Source organism: Emys orbicularis, chromosome 11, assembly GCF_028017835.1.
Source record: "Emys orbicularis isolate rEmyOrb1 chromosome 11, rEmyOrb1.hap1, whole genome shotgun sequence".
In the NCBI taxonomy this organism is placed as follows: domain Eukaryota; kingdom Metazoa; phylum Chordata; order Testudines; family Emydidae; genus Emys; species Emys orbicularis.
In genome coordinates this window covers 52,902,752-52,920,384 of record NC_088693.1, presented here as the reverse complement: position 1 = coordinate 52,920,384, position 17,633 = coordinate 52,902,752, and the positions used below count along the sequence as shown (strand labels likewise).

At 44.8% G+C, this 17,633-nt stretch overlaps 1 protein-coding gene across 1 annotated transcript; it reads left to right on the top strand.

The window, feature by feature from the left end:
* The first annotated feature begins 4,769 nt into the window (after nt 1-4,769).
* CAVIN2 (caveolae associated protein 2) lies at nt 4,770-16,545 on the top strand. The gene is made up of 2 exons (XM_065413744.1): nt 4,770-5,249; nt 15,754-16,545. Exons 1-2 carry the CDS (start codon nt 4,770-4,772, stop codon nt 16,543-16,545), a joined length of 1,272 nt encoding a protein of 423 aa, XP_065269816.1.
* The last annotated feature ends 1,088 nt before the right edge of the window (nt 16,546-17,633 follow it).

The following is a 17,633-nucleotide window of genomic DNA, read 5'->3' as shown; positions in this document are numbered from 1 at the left end:
ACAAGGTCAGCTCCCACACTGCTGTCCTGGGCAATACAGTATGGGGAGGAGGCGAGCAGCTCTCAATGGTGAAAGAACAGGTTAAGGACTATTTAGAAAAGCTGGACATGCACAAGTCCATGGGTCCAGATCTAATGCATCCGAGGGGGCTGAGGGAATTGACTGATGTGATTGCAGAGCCATTGGCCATTATCTTTGAAAACTCATGGTGCTTGGGGGAGGTCCCGGATGATTGGAAAAAGGCAAATATAGTGCCCACCTTTAAAAAAGGGAAGAAGGAAAACCCGGGGAACTACAGACCGGTCAGCCTCACCTCAGTCCCTGGAAAAATCATGGAGCAGGTCCTCAAGGAATCCATTTTAAAGCACTTGGAGGAGAGGAAGGTGATCAGGAACAGTCAACATGGATTCACCAAGAGCAAGTCATGCCTGACCAACCTGATTGCCTTCTATGATGAGATAACTGGCTCTGTGGATATGGGGAAAGCAGTGGATGTGATATATCTTGACTTTAGCAAAGCTTTTAATACGGTCTCCCACAGTATTCTTGTCAGCAAGTTAAAAAAATATGGATTGGATGAATTGACTATAAGGTGGATAAAAAGCTGGCTAGATCGTCGGGCTCAAGGGGTAATGATCAATGGCTCGATGTCTAGTTGGCAGCCGATATCAAGCGGAGTGCTCCAGGAGTCGGTCCTGGGGCCGGTTTTGTTCAACATCTTTATTAATGATAGATTGCACTCTCAGCAAGTTCACAGATGACACTAAGCTGGGGGGAGAGGTAGATACACTGGAGGGTAGGGATAGGGTCCAGAGTGACCTAGACAAATTGGAGGATTGGACCAAAAGAAATCTGATGAGGTTCAACAAGGACAAGTGCAGAGTCTTGCACTTTGGACAGAAGAATCCCATGCACCGCTACAGGCTGGGGACCGACTGGCTAAGCAGCAGTTCTGCAGAAAAAGACCTGGGGATTACAGTGGACGGGAAGCTGGATGAGTCAGCAGTGTGCCCTTGTTGCCAGGAAGGCTAATAGCATATTGGGCTGTATTAGTAGGAGCATTGCCAGCAGATCGAGGGAAGTGATTATTCCCCTCTATTCAGCACTGGTGAGGCCACATCTGGAGTATTGCATCCAGTTTTGGGCACCCCCACTACAGAAAGGATGTGGACAAATTAGAGTGAGTTCAGCGGAGGGCCACGAAAATGATCAGGGGGCTGGGGCACATGACTTATGAGGAGAGGCTGAGGGAACTGTGCTTGTTTAGTCTGCAGAAGAGCAGGGGCGGCAGGTTTGTATAAATTTGGTGGTGCCCAGAATGGGTCCCAGTCCCCTCCCCCCTGCCTAAGGCTCTGGGAGCAGCGGCGTATTATTGCCTAGGCCGACAAGGACTAGGCCTAGGGCGGCAAATTTGCAGGGGCAGCAAATTTGAGCACCCACGGAGAAGCTCCCCTGCTCCGGCTCGCCTCCTCCGCAAGCGCGCCGCCGCGTCCTGTTTCTCTCCCCTCCCTCCCAGCGCTTGCACCACGAAACAGGTGTTTCGCGGGGCAGGGAGGGAGGGGAGAGGAGGGGGAACACGGCGCGCTGGGGGAAGAGGTGGGGCCGGGGTGGGGATTTGGGGAAGGGATCCAATAGGGGCAGGGAGGGGGCGGAGTTGGGGCGGGACTTTGGGGAAGGGGTTGGAATGGGGGCGGGGAAGGGTGGAGTCGGGGCGGGGCCAGGGGCGGGTGGGGCAGCAATTATTTCAGGGCCTAGGGGCGGCAAAATCATTAATCCGCCACTGTCTGGGAGGGAGTTTGAGTGCTGGGTGTGGGCTCTGGGCTGGGGCAGGGGGTTGGGGTGCGGAAGGGGGTGAGGGGTGCAGCGCTTACCTTGGGTGGCTCCCAAAGGCAACCCGCACAACCCTCTGGCAGCGGCTCCGAGGCAGGAGGCCCGGGGGCCTCCGCCTGCCACTGCCTGCAGGCAGCCTCCCTGCAGCTTCCAATGGCCACAGTTCCAATGGCAGAGTCGGTGCTCAGTTCAGGGGCAGCGAGCAAAGACACACACACCCCAGGGGCCGCAGGGACGTGCCGGCCGCTTCTGGGAGTGATGCGCCACGCAGAGTGAGGGCGGGCAGGAAGCTGCTTTAGCCCCGCTGCGCTGCCAGTGGTGGTGGCAGGGGCCCCCGGGCCCTTTTAAATCTCCCGGGGGCGGCAGGCAGGGCCAGGAGACACTCCGGGGGAGACGCGCAGGGGCAGCAGGCATGGCCAGGGGAGAGACCAGGCTCCGAATATTGGTGGAGTTGGGCCCCCGTGCTCTGAATATTCCTGGAGCACAGGCACCACGGGCCCATACAACTCCCCGCCCCTGGAGAAGAGTGAGGGGGGATTTGATAGCAGCCTTAAACTACCTAAAGGGAGGTTCCAAAGAGGATGCAGCTCAGCTGTTCTCAGTGGTGGCAGATGACAGAACAAGGAGCAATGGTGTCAAGTTGCAGTGGGGGAGGTCTAGGTTGGATATTAGGAAACACTATTTCACTAGGAGAATGGAGAAGCACTGGAATCAGGTACCTAGGGAGCTGGTGGAATCTCCATCCTTAGAGGTTTTTAAGGCCCGGCTTGACAAAGCCCTGGCTGGGATGATTTAATTGGTGTTAGTCCTGCTTTGAGCAGGGGATTGGACTAGATTATCTCCTGAGGTCTCTTCCAACCCCAATCTGCTATGATTCTTCTATGATTCTATGATCCTCACACAACTCCAAATAAGCAAAATTTAGCTCTTAGTTAACTTAAAATCGTTTTTACTTAATATCTTCTTGCCTTTTGACACTAGTATAAACATTTAAAATGAGGGAAAAAATAGTAAGAAAATCTTTCCATACCATATTATGTCTGTGTGAGTCCTTTTAAACAATGTAAATACTTCTGTTATCAGTGTACTGGTTCTTGTAAAGGTATTTTACTAGGTTATTGCAAAATCCTATATGAACACAAGGTTAAAACCAAAACTATCCAAATCCATTATAATGAAAATTATAGTATGTCCCAGTGAAATCAACAAATGTTTGCATTTTATCCACATTGTGTCTATATTATATCATGACATTTAATTGATATTAAACATTATTGTGAAGATCACAGATTTGTATGTAAAATAGGTGACTTTCAATGTTTTTTTACCTTGATCACTTACGTTTGAAAATATATCCATCAGAACAGTACATATTTCCAAAGCCCTCTACAGGATTTTAGCTAAGTGATTTCCGCTAACTTTAATGAGAGGGCACAATGTCAGTTTCAACTGCACAGTATAGCTTAGACACCCCTACAGGCATTCGGTCCAGGTCAGGCTGGAGATACATTTGAGGTACAGTGGGAAGAAGTTTGCACTGTGACTCTCCAGGCTGTGGCTCTCCCGAGGGTAGGCAGAAGACCTCCAGGGCTGTCAAGCCAGCACCTTTCATAAACATTAAATTCACATAAAGCTCAACTCCTGAAAACACTTTCACACTAGAGCAGCCCCACTGAGTTAACATGCATAAAGCTAAGTATGTACGTAAGGCTCCGCGGTCCATATATGTGGACCCTTGAGCTGATGCAGAGGCCTTTTGACTTCTGTGGGGCTGCAGGAGGGCGCAGGGATCTACTCGCCAGTTGCAAGATCAAGGCCCCTATATTTTTTAAAGCCTTCAAGACAGCCTCTCATTTTGCCCTTCCAATTAACTGTGGGCACAAAAGATAAGACATTTAACTACTTGCTTTGGGAGCACAATCAAATAGCTACATGGTTAAATCCAACCACTTTTTTCTGCAGGTGTGGACACAAAAATGCAGATGCAGCATTAGAAGCCATCTTTAAATGTCTGACCCAAAGAGTTTTTTAAAATATTTTTTTTAAAATGATAGAAATGAGAATATTACAAAGTTCTCTGCGGTACACTTGAAATATTTTTCACACAGCAGAGCTTCGTTTATCTCAGTTGTAACTCAGAGAACTCAATAGCAATTGTATTGTTAAAGGGCCTGATCCTGGCTCCTTTCATTGCCTGGAGCTTCAGGCAACGGGTGTGGTTGGATTTTATTTACTTATTACCCCCCAACCCGTTGGTGGCTTTCATAAACCCATTGAGATATTTCTCTTTTAAAAAAAGATAACTAAAGGTGCCTTAAACTTTGTTCCCCTGCCTTTCTCGGTTCAAGCTGAAACCCATCAGCCAGCCCAGAACAAAGGCAAACAATACTTTCCATTCAAATCACTCGGTATCCAGGAAAAAGGGCGGGTGGGGGGAGGAAAACACAAGCTCTTGTGTTGCACCCGTCGCAGAGCAGGCGGTAGAAGTTTACAGGCTGCAGCCAACGGCTGGCGATGGAACTGGGCCACGGGGCTGGTTTTCTCCGCCTTGCATGAAGTCATGGTTGAAATATGACATTCCACTTAAAGGGGGTGGGGGGGTTAAACCTGCAGCAGCAGGGGAAAAGCTGGCGGGCCCAATCCTGCTCCAGGCGAAGGCAACCCCTCACACACACTCACACACGGCTCCGGGATTGGTTTCCTCGCTGGGGAGGGGACTAGGCAGCGTGTGTGTGTCGCACGAAGTTGAGCGCAGCCCGGAGTTGGCGGACTTTCGCCTCCCACTGGGTGGGGAGTGGGAGCCTTTAAGAGAGGCTGGGAGCGCGTTGGGCAGCTCGTGTCCAGCGGCGGCTGCCTGCGGGTCCCAGCGGGATCCAGCCAGGAGCGCACCAGGAGCGCTGCGGAGGAGGCCACCAGGGGCCCTTGCTGTGCTCCCCGCCATGGGAGAGGATGGGGTGCAGGCCGAGCGGAGCGGCGCCCACGCTCCGCCGAGCCCCGAGGAGCAGCTGGAGCAGAGCCCCAGCCCGGAGCCCTCGGGCAGCCCCAGCCCGCTGCCTGCAGCGCCGGGAGAGGCGATCCGGGACGGCTCGCAGGTGAACGCCATCACCGTGCTCACCCTGCTGGACAAGCTGGTGAACATGCTGGACTCTGTGCAGGAGAAGCAGCTCAAGATGGAGCAGCGGCAGATCGAGCTGGAGGGCTCGGTGAAGGGCATCCAGGGCGACCTGAGCAAGCTGTGCAAGCACCACACCTCCACCAGCAACGCGGTCAGCAAGCTGCTGGAGAAGTCGCGCAAGGTCAGCGCGCACACCCGCGAGGTGCGGGAGCGCATGGAGCGCCAGTGCGCGCAGGTCAAGCGGCTGGAGAACAACCACGCGCAGCTGCTACGCCGCAACCACTTCAAGGTGCTCATCTTCCAGGTCAGTCCGCTGCTGCCGCCGCCCCTGGCCTGCGGGGCAGGCTGGACCCTACTGCTCCCCACCCGCTGCTCTCCTGAACTTCCAGGCACTTGGCCCCTTTATTCATACACCCCCTTCCCCCCCAGGTGGTGGATGGTGCCTTCCTTCTTCTACTTCTTGCCTAAGGTGACCAGACAGCAAGTGTGAAAAATCAAGACAGGGGATGGGGGGTAATAGGTGCCTATATAAGACAAAGCCCCAAATATCAGGACTGTCCCTATAAAATTGGGACATCTGGTCACCCTACTCTTGCCCTGTCCTTGGGAGCAGACCCATTGCAAGGGGTAGGTGGTTGGAGGTGCCCTCTCTCCAGTGCTCAGCCCCCTGGCCCCCTGCAGCACCACCTCCACTCTTTCTCCCATAGCCACTCCGGCCAGGGCTCGTGGAGAGCCCAGTGCCTTCATTGGGGTGAACAGACAGCAAGTGTGACAAATCGGAACAGGGGGTGGGGATAATAGATGCCTATATAAGAGAGAGCCCCAAAAATCAGGACTGCCCTATAAAATCGGGACATCTGGTCACCCTAGCCTTCATCTACCCTTGGGCCGTTGAGAAGGTGTGGCCTCTTCCCACTGCTCACAGTATGCAGAGGAGATTAGTTCCCTTCACTCCCTGGTGAGCAATGTGGCACATGGAGCTGCACAAAACTTGTCAGCTCTATGGCAGGCGTGGACACACCACTTCCTCATCCTTGTGCAATGCATGGGCTTCACCCCAGCCATGCCTTTGCCAGACATGTAAGAGCTGCAGGTGCTGCCACCGGGAGAACACCCTACTGAATTAAATGTGTGTAACCTAAGCAATTTCCCTTGGAACCACATGCATTTGCCAGGTCAGTGCTGCTAATGATGGCTCACAGGAGACACTTGGCTTTCTCGTGGAAATACACTGTTCATCTCAATCTTCTTAGGGCCACATGCAGAGAATGCTCAAATTCATCAACTGTGTAGAACACATGTCCTTTTTACATGGATACAAATACTTTCCAGACCAGTGCTGTGGTGATCTATGCTCACTTCCCTTATACAACACATGCACTTCTCCCTGGCAGTATATATTCTCTATCACTACTATTGGTGCTTAACTAGCAAGAACACTCTGATTCACTCACCCATGAAAGTAGGGTGCTCTTTATAGATACATTTTGCATCTCAATGCCACCAGTGCCACACATAACACAAGTCACAGATTCGTTACCATTCTGTAATACCACTACATTGTCATGCATACATACATTTTCCACTTAAGAATTACTAGCACCAACGCAGCGTGGGAACACGTTCATGGCCAATATGTCTGTGTATTTTAGCATGTACAGTTTGTAACTTATATGCATGCAACAGTTCTTAAGAAAGCATGCACAGAAAACTTTGCATTTCACCAACCAGTTTATATTCGCTTTTCCACAGGAAGGGGAAGGAATCCATTGCTGCTGTTATGCTTTCATTGCAGCACAAGAGGAGCTAGTGGAAACTTTCAGAGAGAGCACATAATGCAATCCTTAACTCTTTGAGGTCACAACTGGGAAAAAGTAACGTGCCCATTTTGATCAAGGAAGTAGAATACTTAGAATATTAATAGTTCTTGTTGCCCTCGACAAAATGCCAACTTTGATTTTTAGGTTGATCCCAGCATATTCAGCAATCTATTAAAAACAGAGTTGTAAAACTCAGCTTTCTGTTTGTCAGCCTTTCAGTGGTATGAACGAACGGTTTGCATATTTTCTCCTTTTTAAGCAATGATGTGGATTGTACACAACATGAATTTTAACCAAATACAGGACATGCCTTTTACTTCTAAAAAGTGTCATTGAAATTTTGTTTCAGGAAAATCCCATTTGACTTCAGCTAGTTCAATGCTGAAGTGTAAATTTACCTTTTATCCTTTTAAATATGTTAATTATATAGTCCACTTTCATATATAGATAGATTTTTTTTTTTAAATCAGGGTAGTACTAGATTTAAAGATTTGGCAGGCTTAATTAATCTACAGCACATTCCCTTAGGAAAGACCCCACCTTGTTGCTTATTATTCTCTTGATGCTGTAAGTTAATATTTTAAAGACAGATGAGAAAGAGACCATGGCACGTATAGGGCATTTGCAGCCCACGGTCTTTCCCACCTCAAAAGCAACTAAAAAGCTGACCATGTGCCAGATATATTAAAAGAGATGCAGTACCTAGGTTTCTAAAAAGAATTTAAGATATTTCATTGAAATTTAAAATAGTACAACCTAATAGGGATCAGATACCAAAAGATGGGTTTGAGATACAGAATTTAGATTTTAAACCTTTAAATGTGGGGTGGGGTTGGCGCTAAGGTTTTAATTTGATCCAGATGTTTCTTATTATTTATATTACAGTAGCATCCAGAGATCTCGGTCAGAATCAGGGCATCATTCTGGTAGGGGCTATACAATTTTTTTCAAAAAACGGACATCGCTTTCTCCAGAGAATGTGCGTTCTAGGATTATGAAAAGACACAACAGGTGGATGAAATAGACAAAAGGGTGGGGTAATGGTGAGATATTGGCTCAGTTCACTTCTTGCCTTGCTGTGGGCAGCTGGTAGAGCTTTTTAGGCATCATGGTAAAGGTTAGTCTTGAGGGATTTGAAGGAGGACAAGGCGGTGGCTTAAGAGGAAATATTTGCCAAATCAAATCCTCTGAAAAGTTAAGGAACCTTCAAAATGGAGGTTTTGGCCTGGGCCCTTCTTTAATACCAGGTTCCAAAATGCATTATTGGTCACAAAAGCAACAACAAACAATGTAGGCCCATTTTTGTGAGTGACTGCAGAAGGAAATTCAGCCTGTGCAGTTCCATCACTCATAGAGATACTTTTATACAGAAGGGTGTTGTGTCCTAAATCTCTCTTCTAAGGATACAATGGACCCGACTCTCCTCTCACTTACATGAACCAACCCCTAGTTGACCCCAGTGTAAATCAGTGGCGCTAACCTGCTGTAAAGCTGGTGTAAATAATAGGAGAATCAGGCCTAAGTCCCTTATTTAGCAAAGAAAAAAAATCACATTTAACATCAGTAAATGTATTGCCAAGAGAACAGAGAGAGAAGATAGGTGAGGTAATATCTTTTATTGGACCAACTTCTATTGATGGAAGGAACAAGTTTTTGAGCTTCGCACTGCTCTTCTTCAGGTCTGGGGATTGTAACTAGGGTGAATAAGCTAACTACAAGTTGGGACAAATGGTTAAGCATAAGGAGTTCACACATGGTGCAGGGATACCATGTAGTTTAAACTGAAGTGGGCAATTGAGAGTTAGATCGATAAGCATATGGGGCACTCCATATCTGACCTCTCAATCCTCATCCTCAAAGGAAACCTGCACAACACCTTCAAAAGACAAGTTTGGGAACTGAAATTCATTGACACTAGAATTGTGCTAGATACTAAAAACCATGGACTAAGCAGAGACACTGGTTTTATGGTTCATTACAAGAATTTGTAACGCACCCTGCTGCCTGCTCACCTTTAGTTGCCCACTTTATTTTAAGTGGTCTTCTACAGCATGCGTGAACCTCTTATGTCTAACAGTCTGGCCTGAGGTTAGCTCAGACACTCTGGTTACCCAGATCAGAAGTGCTCTGTGAAGCTTGAAAGCTTGATGCTTCCAAAACAGAAGTTGGTCCAATAAAAGATATTACCTCACCTACCTTGTCTCTCTCATGTCCTGGGAGCAACATATCTACAACAACATTGCTAAGAGATTGCAATACTTCTTGTCAGTAACACAAACCAGCTGTTAAAGAGAAACTTGGGTGTCTTGTGGACTGAAGTCCCAGGCAAACATCTCCTGGCCTGTCACATTTGAGTGTCTGGTGTGAAAGAGCTGTTTGGAGAGGTTGGAATTCTCTCCCAGGAGTGAAGATGGGAGGGACTGGCATTTTCCACCCCAGAGCCTGTGCTGTTCTCTTTGCGAACTTGTATTCAGCTCAAGGGAACAGACTGACCACACCCTGGCAAGGATCCCAAATGTTCGCCATGATGCTTTTCTGTTGCCTCTTTCTTTCCTTCTGCATAAGCCTGCTAATAACTGTTACCTGCCTGCAGATATCCACAAAAGCTGTGTGGTCTCTTTAATAGATGTTTAATATGGAAAAGACCTACTAGTCCTCTAGACTGTCCCCCCAGCAAAAGAATTATACACAGGAAAAAGCTCAAAAGGATGGGTGGATTTGTGTATGACAGTGGTCAGGGACCTCTGGGCGAAAGAAGCAACTGCTGCTATGATACAGTATTAATATTAGATTTGTTTTTAAAAAGGAATTTGGATGTAGGGCAGTTTTGTTTCATTTAGGTTTTATTTTCTGCCACTTAAAAACAAGTTTAACTTTCATGCTGTTTGTGTCTCATTAAGGACTCTGTCTCCTGTTTTAGAAAAACAACTTCATGTGAAAATAAAAGCATAGATTAGGGACTTAGTTCTGAATTTGAGTTTGCTCCCTGTTGCTGTTTTAACAGGAGCATTGGGTGTGTAAGGAAGACATAATTGAGCTAAGGGTTTGTGTTTTCTGAGGACAGGCTCTGACTTGTTAGCATCAGATTTCCCTCAATGAATACACTCAATATGAAAATACAGTGAGAAAACTATCAATTTGCATATTTTGTATTCAAATGTTCTTAGGTTTTTTTTCCTCCCTAGTTTGCATATTTCTTTAATTGATTCCATATTTTTAATGTTGTCATATCTAAACATGTAAGGCTTTAAAAATTATTACAACTACCATAAGTGGTGCAGCAGTCTAAAACACTGAAGTGACTGTTTTTAAAGCCTTGTTAAGCTTTGGCATTGTTCCTGTCTGTTTTGTTGCAACCGCATGACCAACACGATTTTGGACTGCGTGGATTCAGAACAAATTTCATGCTGTCACACATGCATTAAGACAGAGTGAAGGGGGGTGACATAGTAAAATCCAAAATAAAGAGGAATACGGCCTAGTGTTTCAATAAAATATCTCATTTACTATTGGATGGGACAGAAAAAATATGCTAAATTATAGGTAGGGGTCAGTAAATTGGTATTCAAGCCCCTTCCAGTCACTGCAGTTAGTGAATATTTGATCCTGAAATAAAGTGAGCAAGAGAAAGCCACAGGAAATTAACTGTGTTTGCATTTTGTTGCATCAAATAGCCTTCTGAAAAAGCACCTTCATGTTCAAAAGTAAAGAAACAACGAAAAAGGGAAAGTAAGCAAGCTATGGATGATGTGCTGAAAACTATTAACTTATTAGAGAACTTGCCTCTAAAACGTCCCACTTGTTACTGTGCCCACACCCATCTACAAACTGAAAGAGCAGGTGTGGTCTGAGGAAAAGTGGAAGGAGTTAAGGCTGTTCTGACCAGTAGTAAACTTACTGTTGACAGAAATCTGCTCTGCCATTTGGCAAAACATCTATTTAGAATATTAGATGGTTAAGCATTGAACGACCCTCTGAAAAATAACAAGGGAGGGGAGGGGGCTTGAGAAAAGTTTTCTTCTGCATGTGACATGTCCTCTTATTACATAGTCTGCTCTAGATGTAGCCTGTTAAATGCTCCTATCTTCCCCCAACACAGTGCGTGCAGAGATGTTTGTCTTCAGTGGTGATTCTAGCCACACCAGGGGTGGGTGATTTAAAAAAAAAACAACTCACTATTGTTTGTTATAAATACTCACTCATAGGTTCAATTTTTATAGTACATTGTTATGAATGGGAGGCTTTTCCATAGCTTTTACTACAGAGGAGAAGTATATATCCCCATAAACAACAGCCCCCAAAACGACTGCATAAAACCTCTATGCCAGTGGTCTCCAACCTTTTTATGCCCAAGATCACTTTTGGAATCTAAGGGCAACTCAGGATCTACCTGCCCCTTCCCTGAGGCCCTGCCCCACTCACTCCATCCCTCCCCCCTTTGCTCACTCTCCCCCACCCTCACTCACTTTCACCAGGCTGGGGCAGGGGGTTGGGGTTCAGGAGGGGGTGCGGGCTCTGGGCTGGGGCCAAGGGGTTTGCAATGTGAGAGGGGGCTCTGGGGGTGTGTGTCAAGGCTGGGGTGCAGAAGAGGATATGGGATGCTGGCTCTGGAAGAGGGTTCAGGGCTGGGGTGCAGGGGGGGTATGGGGTGCTGCTTCCTGCCAGGCAGCACTTACCTCTGGTGGCTCCCAGTCAGCAGCAGGTGCAGCGAGGTTAAAGCAGGCTCCCTGCCTACCCCGGTCACACACCGCTCCCGGAAGGAGGCAACGCGCCCCTGGGGTGGGGGGAAAGGGGGTACATGCCTCTGCGCGCTGCCCCTGTCTGCAAGCACAGCCCCCCACAGCTCTCCTGGCCAATGGGAGCTGCGGGGGCGGTGCTTGCAGGCAGGAGCAGCATGCGCGGAGGGAGACCCCTGCCCACCCTCAGGGCTGCAGTGGCCGCTTCCGGGAGCAGTGTGGAGCTGGGGTAGCCTTAGGCGGCCACACTGCACTGCCACCGGAGATCGCGATCAACTGGGAGATCCTCTAGGATTGACCAGTTGATAGTAATCGACTGATTGGTGACCACTGCTCTATGCTGACCAAGGACCTGATCTTGCAGAAACTACTCAGGTCCTGTTGACTTCAGTGGCAGTTCCACATCCATGGAGCACTTCCATTATTGTGTCACAACTGATGACATTAGAAACAAAATACAGAAAGGCCACTCATTAGTTGTGTATAGTAATGACTGATCTGGAAAAATGCAAGCCTTGTTTTAGCTTTCTAAAGATGGTGGATGGAAGGAAGATACATTTTGATCCCATCTCAGAATTGGTTAGCATGTTTCTCCTGGTTTTGATCCAGTCCAAGAGATCAGATGCTTAAATTTTATCTGGAAAAATTAATAGATGGTACTTTCATGCTGAAGTTTTAAAGCGTACTCATCCTGGCTGAACTACAGTCCTGCAACCTACCTAACACAACCAAATGTAACATAATGGAGCTCAGAAGGACTTCTGGGTAGACTGCAGTCAAAGTTAAAGATATCCCATTTATTAACATGCTCATAGTAATGATTTTTAAAAGAGTATTTAGCAGCAAAGCATATTTCATTCTAGAGATTTTATTCTATTATAATAATTTGCATTTTTCTTGTACCTTCTATCTAAGGATCCCATTATGCTTTACAAACACGAATGAGCCAAATCTCAACACTCACTGAGAGAGGAAAGTACCTCCATTTTACAGATGGAAAAACTGAGGCACAAAGGTTGATTTACACAGGAAATCTGTGACGGGATGGGAATACAAGCCAGACTTCCTGATTCCCACTCCTGTGCTTCAGCCACAAGTGCATCCCACCCCTGTAACTTTAAATGAATAATTAGCTGATTATTATGGAGCATTATAGAGGTTATGAATTTTTATCTGTACTGAAGACTGGATGTTTCAGTGCCCCCCCAAATGTTTTTTAATATTAAAATAAAATGTTTATTATAATGTTTTTAGAATTTGCAGTACTTTGATTTAACAGTTTAGAAATGTCACTGAATTGACCTTGAACTGAACAGTGTTGGTTCATCTCTGGATCAGACTCAGTATATGGTCAATTTCGCATGAAACCATTTTGCTATATTAAATATTTTTTAAGATTCCACTCATCCTTACTTGGACAGAATTCCATTAAAGTCAAAGGGAGTTCTATCTGAGTAAGGATGGCAGGATTTGGGCCTTTTATTTTATATAGTTCAGCTTTTAAAGCAAAACTTAATAAATCCTAATCAATGTAATTTACAAGTGATTGTCTGAAACCTTGTAATCTGTTCTATTCACATTCTTATACCTGAATATTGGACCATACAGCATTGTACACAAAACTTCTAATTGTCCAGATCTGGAAAGAATCTGGACAATTAGGCCAGTAAACTTTTATACTTGATGTCTTATACTTGATTCTCCAAATAGTTGTATTGGGGTCAAATGAGCAATTGTACCCACTCATATAGTCCATATTTCGGTAATGAAATTGGAGAACATTATAAATATTTGAATTGCAGTAAGAGCTTTTTTGGATCGTTAAAGCTGCTGTGATAAATAGTTGCTTTCTGGTCACCGTAAACCAAGTTAAAAATCACAAGACTACATACTGTGGCCCCTTATTTACGGTGCTCAGCACCAGAACAAAATCTTTATATGTAAACATGTAGCAAGAGTGACCGTTTTATTAGGATTCCACTGTGGGAAAAGTACAGAACATTTTGGGAGTGTCGTCAAGGTCAATAGAAACAACAGAAAAGTGAAATGTACAAATATCTCACAAAAGTGTTTTCCATCCTTTTTTCTTTTGTAACCTTGAAGAATATTCCTCACACACGAAGCATGCTTGTTTAAAATTCTGTTCATAGGTGTACGTATAATTTGTTTCCAGGAAGGCTACGTAGTGGACTAGCAGCAAAGGAATGTGACTTTACATTTTGTATGTGACTTGGTTTTTTAAAATAAAGTTTGGTGTTTGCAATGCATTCACCCAGTCATTCCTGTGCAGCCTCACCAGAAATCTTAACCCAAGAGACCCTTTTCTCTAGGGATCACACCCCGCACTAATGAACAGAAGTTTTGAATTGCGTATGGTGTTTTTTCCCTTAAATGTAATCTCTTGCCCACTAAGGACAGACCTGAGACCATCACATCGGGCACGTAGCCCTTTCTAGATCTAAAAGATGTTTTTTGAATTTTTTCCCCATAGTCTGTAGCTCTGAACGAGGTGACTAGGGTATCTCCTAAGCTTTGCCAAGTTAAAAATGATAAACTAAGTAATATGAATGCAGAACATGAAGATATTACAATGGTAGGAAAAGAAATAAAGGAATATTCTAGGTTTGCTTGCTTTTCTTTCTTAGGATACAATCCCGCAGAAACCTGCCACCGAATGTAGTGCTTACTACTGGGAGATGTCCCCTTTGAACTCCTCAGGGGTGCAAGCGCTGTAACTATTTGCAGGAGGCGGCCCTTAATTTCCAGTTCCACTCTTTCCCTGCTCAGCCTGCTCTTTATGTAGAGACTTCTTCTGGAATACATCCCTCCCTGATCTTTCTTGGTTATTAAAAAAAAAAATAGGCACCTGTTGTCCAGCTCAAATGCTTGATGCAAAGAACTACTGTTATTCTCTATGGCATGTAACATTAATTAGTCTCCTTTAATTTTTGCATGATTTTTCAATTTCATTTTTTAGAAGTTTCATAGATGTGCTTAGTTTGTATGTCCCATCCCACATTCTCCCCACCCCCCAAATAAAAAAAAAAATCAGTACCATTCCTTCTGTATTGGAAACACAACATATTCTAATCATCACGGGATGGATCGCCTCTCCTACCATAAAACCCACAGGAGAGGAATAAGGGAAACCTGTGCAAAGTTCTTCAGAGTTTCTCCCATGATATTCTGTCAAGGGAAAGGAGAGGCGATCTGCAGGAGGCCCGCACTCCCCCACATGGAAACCCCATGCCCCCTCACTAGCTCTGGAGCACTTGTGGCTGCCCATAGGACCTCGTTTAAAAGCCAAGCTTCTCCCCCTTCTGCTGCTTCCTGCTCTCCTCCCAGAGCTCAACGCTGCAGGGCACTGCTCCATCTAGAGGAGGTGGTGACATGGGCAGGGTGAGAGCAACGTGCCAAAGGTCTCGTCCTCGTGTGAATCAAGGTGGGCAAAATCCGGCTCCATCAAACTCTTACAGCAGTGTTCAAGCTACTGCAATCGAAGTTAAACAGAACTCAAAATATTGAACCATATCATCAATGGCAGTAAAACTTATTGAAATCAATTAGGCTTAACCAATTTACACCAGAGGATCTGGTCCATTCTTTACAACCATACTTTACCAACTTTTAGCAACCATGTATTTTTCTCTCTCAAACACAATTAATCCTACTTGCCATGCATATTGCACTTTCCATCTGAGGATCTCAAAACACATCATATTTTAAGGAAATAAGACTTGCTGTACCTGTGTCATAGGTCAGCAGTATATCCCTATTTTACAGATAAGGAAACTGAAGCACAGAGAGGTTACATATGACTTGCCTGAGGTCATGTGGTGAGTCTGACAGAACCAAGAATTGAACCCAAACTTCCCAGTGCTCAGTCTCATGCCTTAACCAAAACCCAGCCTTTTCCTCTAGCGTTAGATTTACAGTTTTGTGGTTAAACCCTTATTAGTAATATCTAATTTAAATGACAGAATAGGATTGATTCATATTCTATATCTATATATTCTGAGCCCTCTGAAACTGAAATCTCACAGTTGGCAGCTCATTTGTCTTAAGCTGTACAACAGAATGGTTGAGAGGGTTTTGAGTGGCTTCTTGCTGGCTAAATATACCAAAACATAAAAAATGCTCAGCTTCCTTCATCTCATTGTAAAAAACAATGTAACATTGTGCAGGGTTATGCTTTGTTTATCAAATTTGTGTCCTGTGAACTATGAAACTCAAATATTGTCAACTCTTTCAGGAGGAAAATGAGATTCCTGCCAACGTGTTTGTGAAAGAACCCGTTCCCAGTATTACAGAAGGAAAGGAAGAGTCTGTGGATGAGAACAAAACTCTGGAAGAAACCTTGCATACGGTGGAGCTGTCATCCGATGATGAAATGCCTCATGACGAAGATGGTCTGGATGACAGCGTAGAGGAAAAAATGGGAGAATCAAGAGCTGAGAAGATAAAAAGATCAAGCCTCAAGAAAGTGGACAGCCTCAAGAAAGCATTTTCTCGCCAAAATATTGAGAAAAAGATGAACAAGATCAGCACAAAAATTGTCTCAGTTGAACGACGGGAGAAGATTAAGAAATCGCTCACTCCACATCATCAGAAATCCTCCTCCTCAAAAAGCTCCTCTTTCAAAGTGTCTCCCCTCACATTGAACGTGAAGAAAGTCCATGAAGGAGAGACCCCTGCTGAAAATGAGGACAAACCAACAGAAACTACAAGCAGTGAGCAGGCAGCGAATGAGGAGGAGACCTCATTTACTGAGGGGCTCTTGGATATCACACCTCCAACTTCTCTAATTGAGGAAGGCAAAGCAATAGCTGATTCTCTGGAGAAAGAAAGCAGAGAAGGGGACGTGATGATAAACAGCAACATTGAGCTCTCAATTGTTGAAGATGATGAAGAATATGGGACAGCACTAGAAGTTTCTAGCCAGAGACTGTATGATGAAATAAACAAACCAACCAGTGGGGAAACAGAACAATCTGATGAAGAATCAACTCAAGCAGCTGTTCTCCAGATAGACCAAACTGCATAATAAATCTGAGCCTTCCTTTGTGTTCAGAAATGCAAACAGGTTTAGTTAAGCAAAGAAGCAGTGTATATTTCTGTTACACATACAATGTATCGGGTGACAATGATTAAGTTTGTTGTTTTCTGTGCAGTGCTAACGTATTGCATAGTATTGAGAAGCAGAGTGAACAAGGTCTACTATGCAGGCAACCTACAAGGTGCTCCATTCCTATACTAGGTCAAACAGCTGGTAATATTAATTTAGAGTTGCTGCAGTCAGTTGCAATTGGAGAGATCAGGAAAAGAACCTGACCAGTGGAGGCAGGCTGGTCAACTGGATTTTTAAGTTAGATCAGGGAAGTGCTTGGATAGTTGTCAAGAAATATTTTTTTCCCCTCTTATTGCAGTATTTTGTAGCTGTGTAGTAGTTTTTATATAAACTTAATGTCACTGAACACTCTAGCTTAGCTTGCCTTGCCTTGCCATGTCCTGGATATGCTAATGGATTCAATAATTGTTGTATATACGTGCATATTTTATTTTGGGCATGGCTCCATTTTACATTCTGACTAGAAGAGCAGAATATGCAAAGGGTGAAATCCTGCCTCCTGAAATCAGGGGAGTTTTGCCATTGAGTCAGTGGGGCCGGGATTTCACCCAGAGTCTTTTGTTAGTCACTTAATAGAAACAACTGTGTTTATATGGCAAAGGGAGACAGGATTTTGTAATTTACAGCAGTTTATAGAAATAGATGACTGAGGAGGATGTATGTGTAACTAGCTACAGTACTTACCATGAGATCTTAGGTAATGCTTGGCAAAAACAGTGACAGAGATAGAAACAAGGGATGTTATGATAGAAACTTAGAGGCGATATGATGAAAGAGCAGAAGGGGAGAATGTGAAAAAGAAACGGAAAAAATCTCTACTGCCAGTATAAAGAATATACACTCAAATAACACAATTAAATTTCTACTTATTCCTTAGAGCAGTATATTTTCCATCTTTGCACCTGTACTTAAGAATATTTTGAAAATAGCATAACTTATCTATATAAAGATTTTCATATATGTAATGCTATACCTACAGAATAGTTACATAGTTACAGGGATGT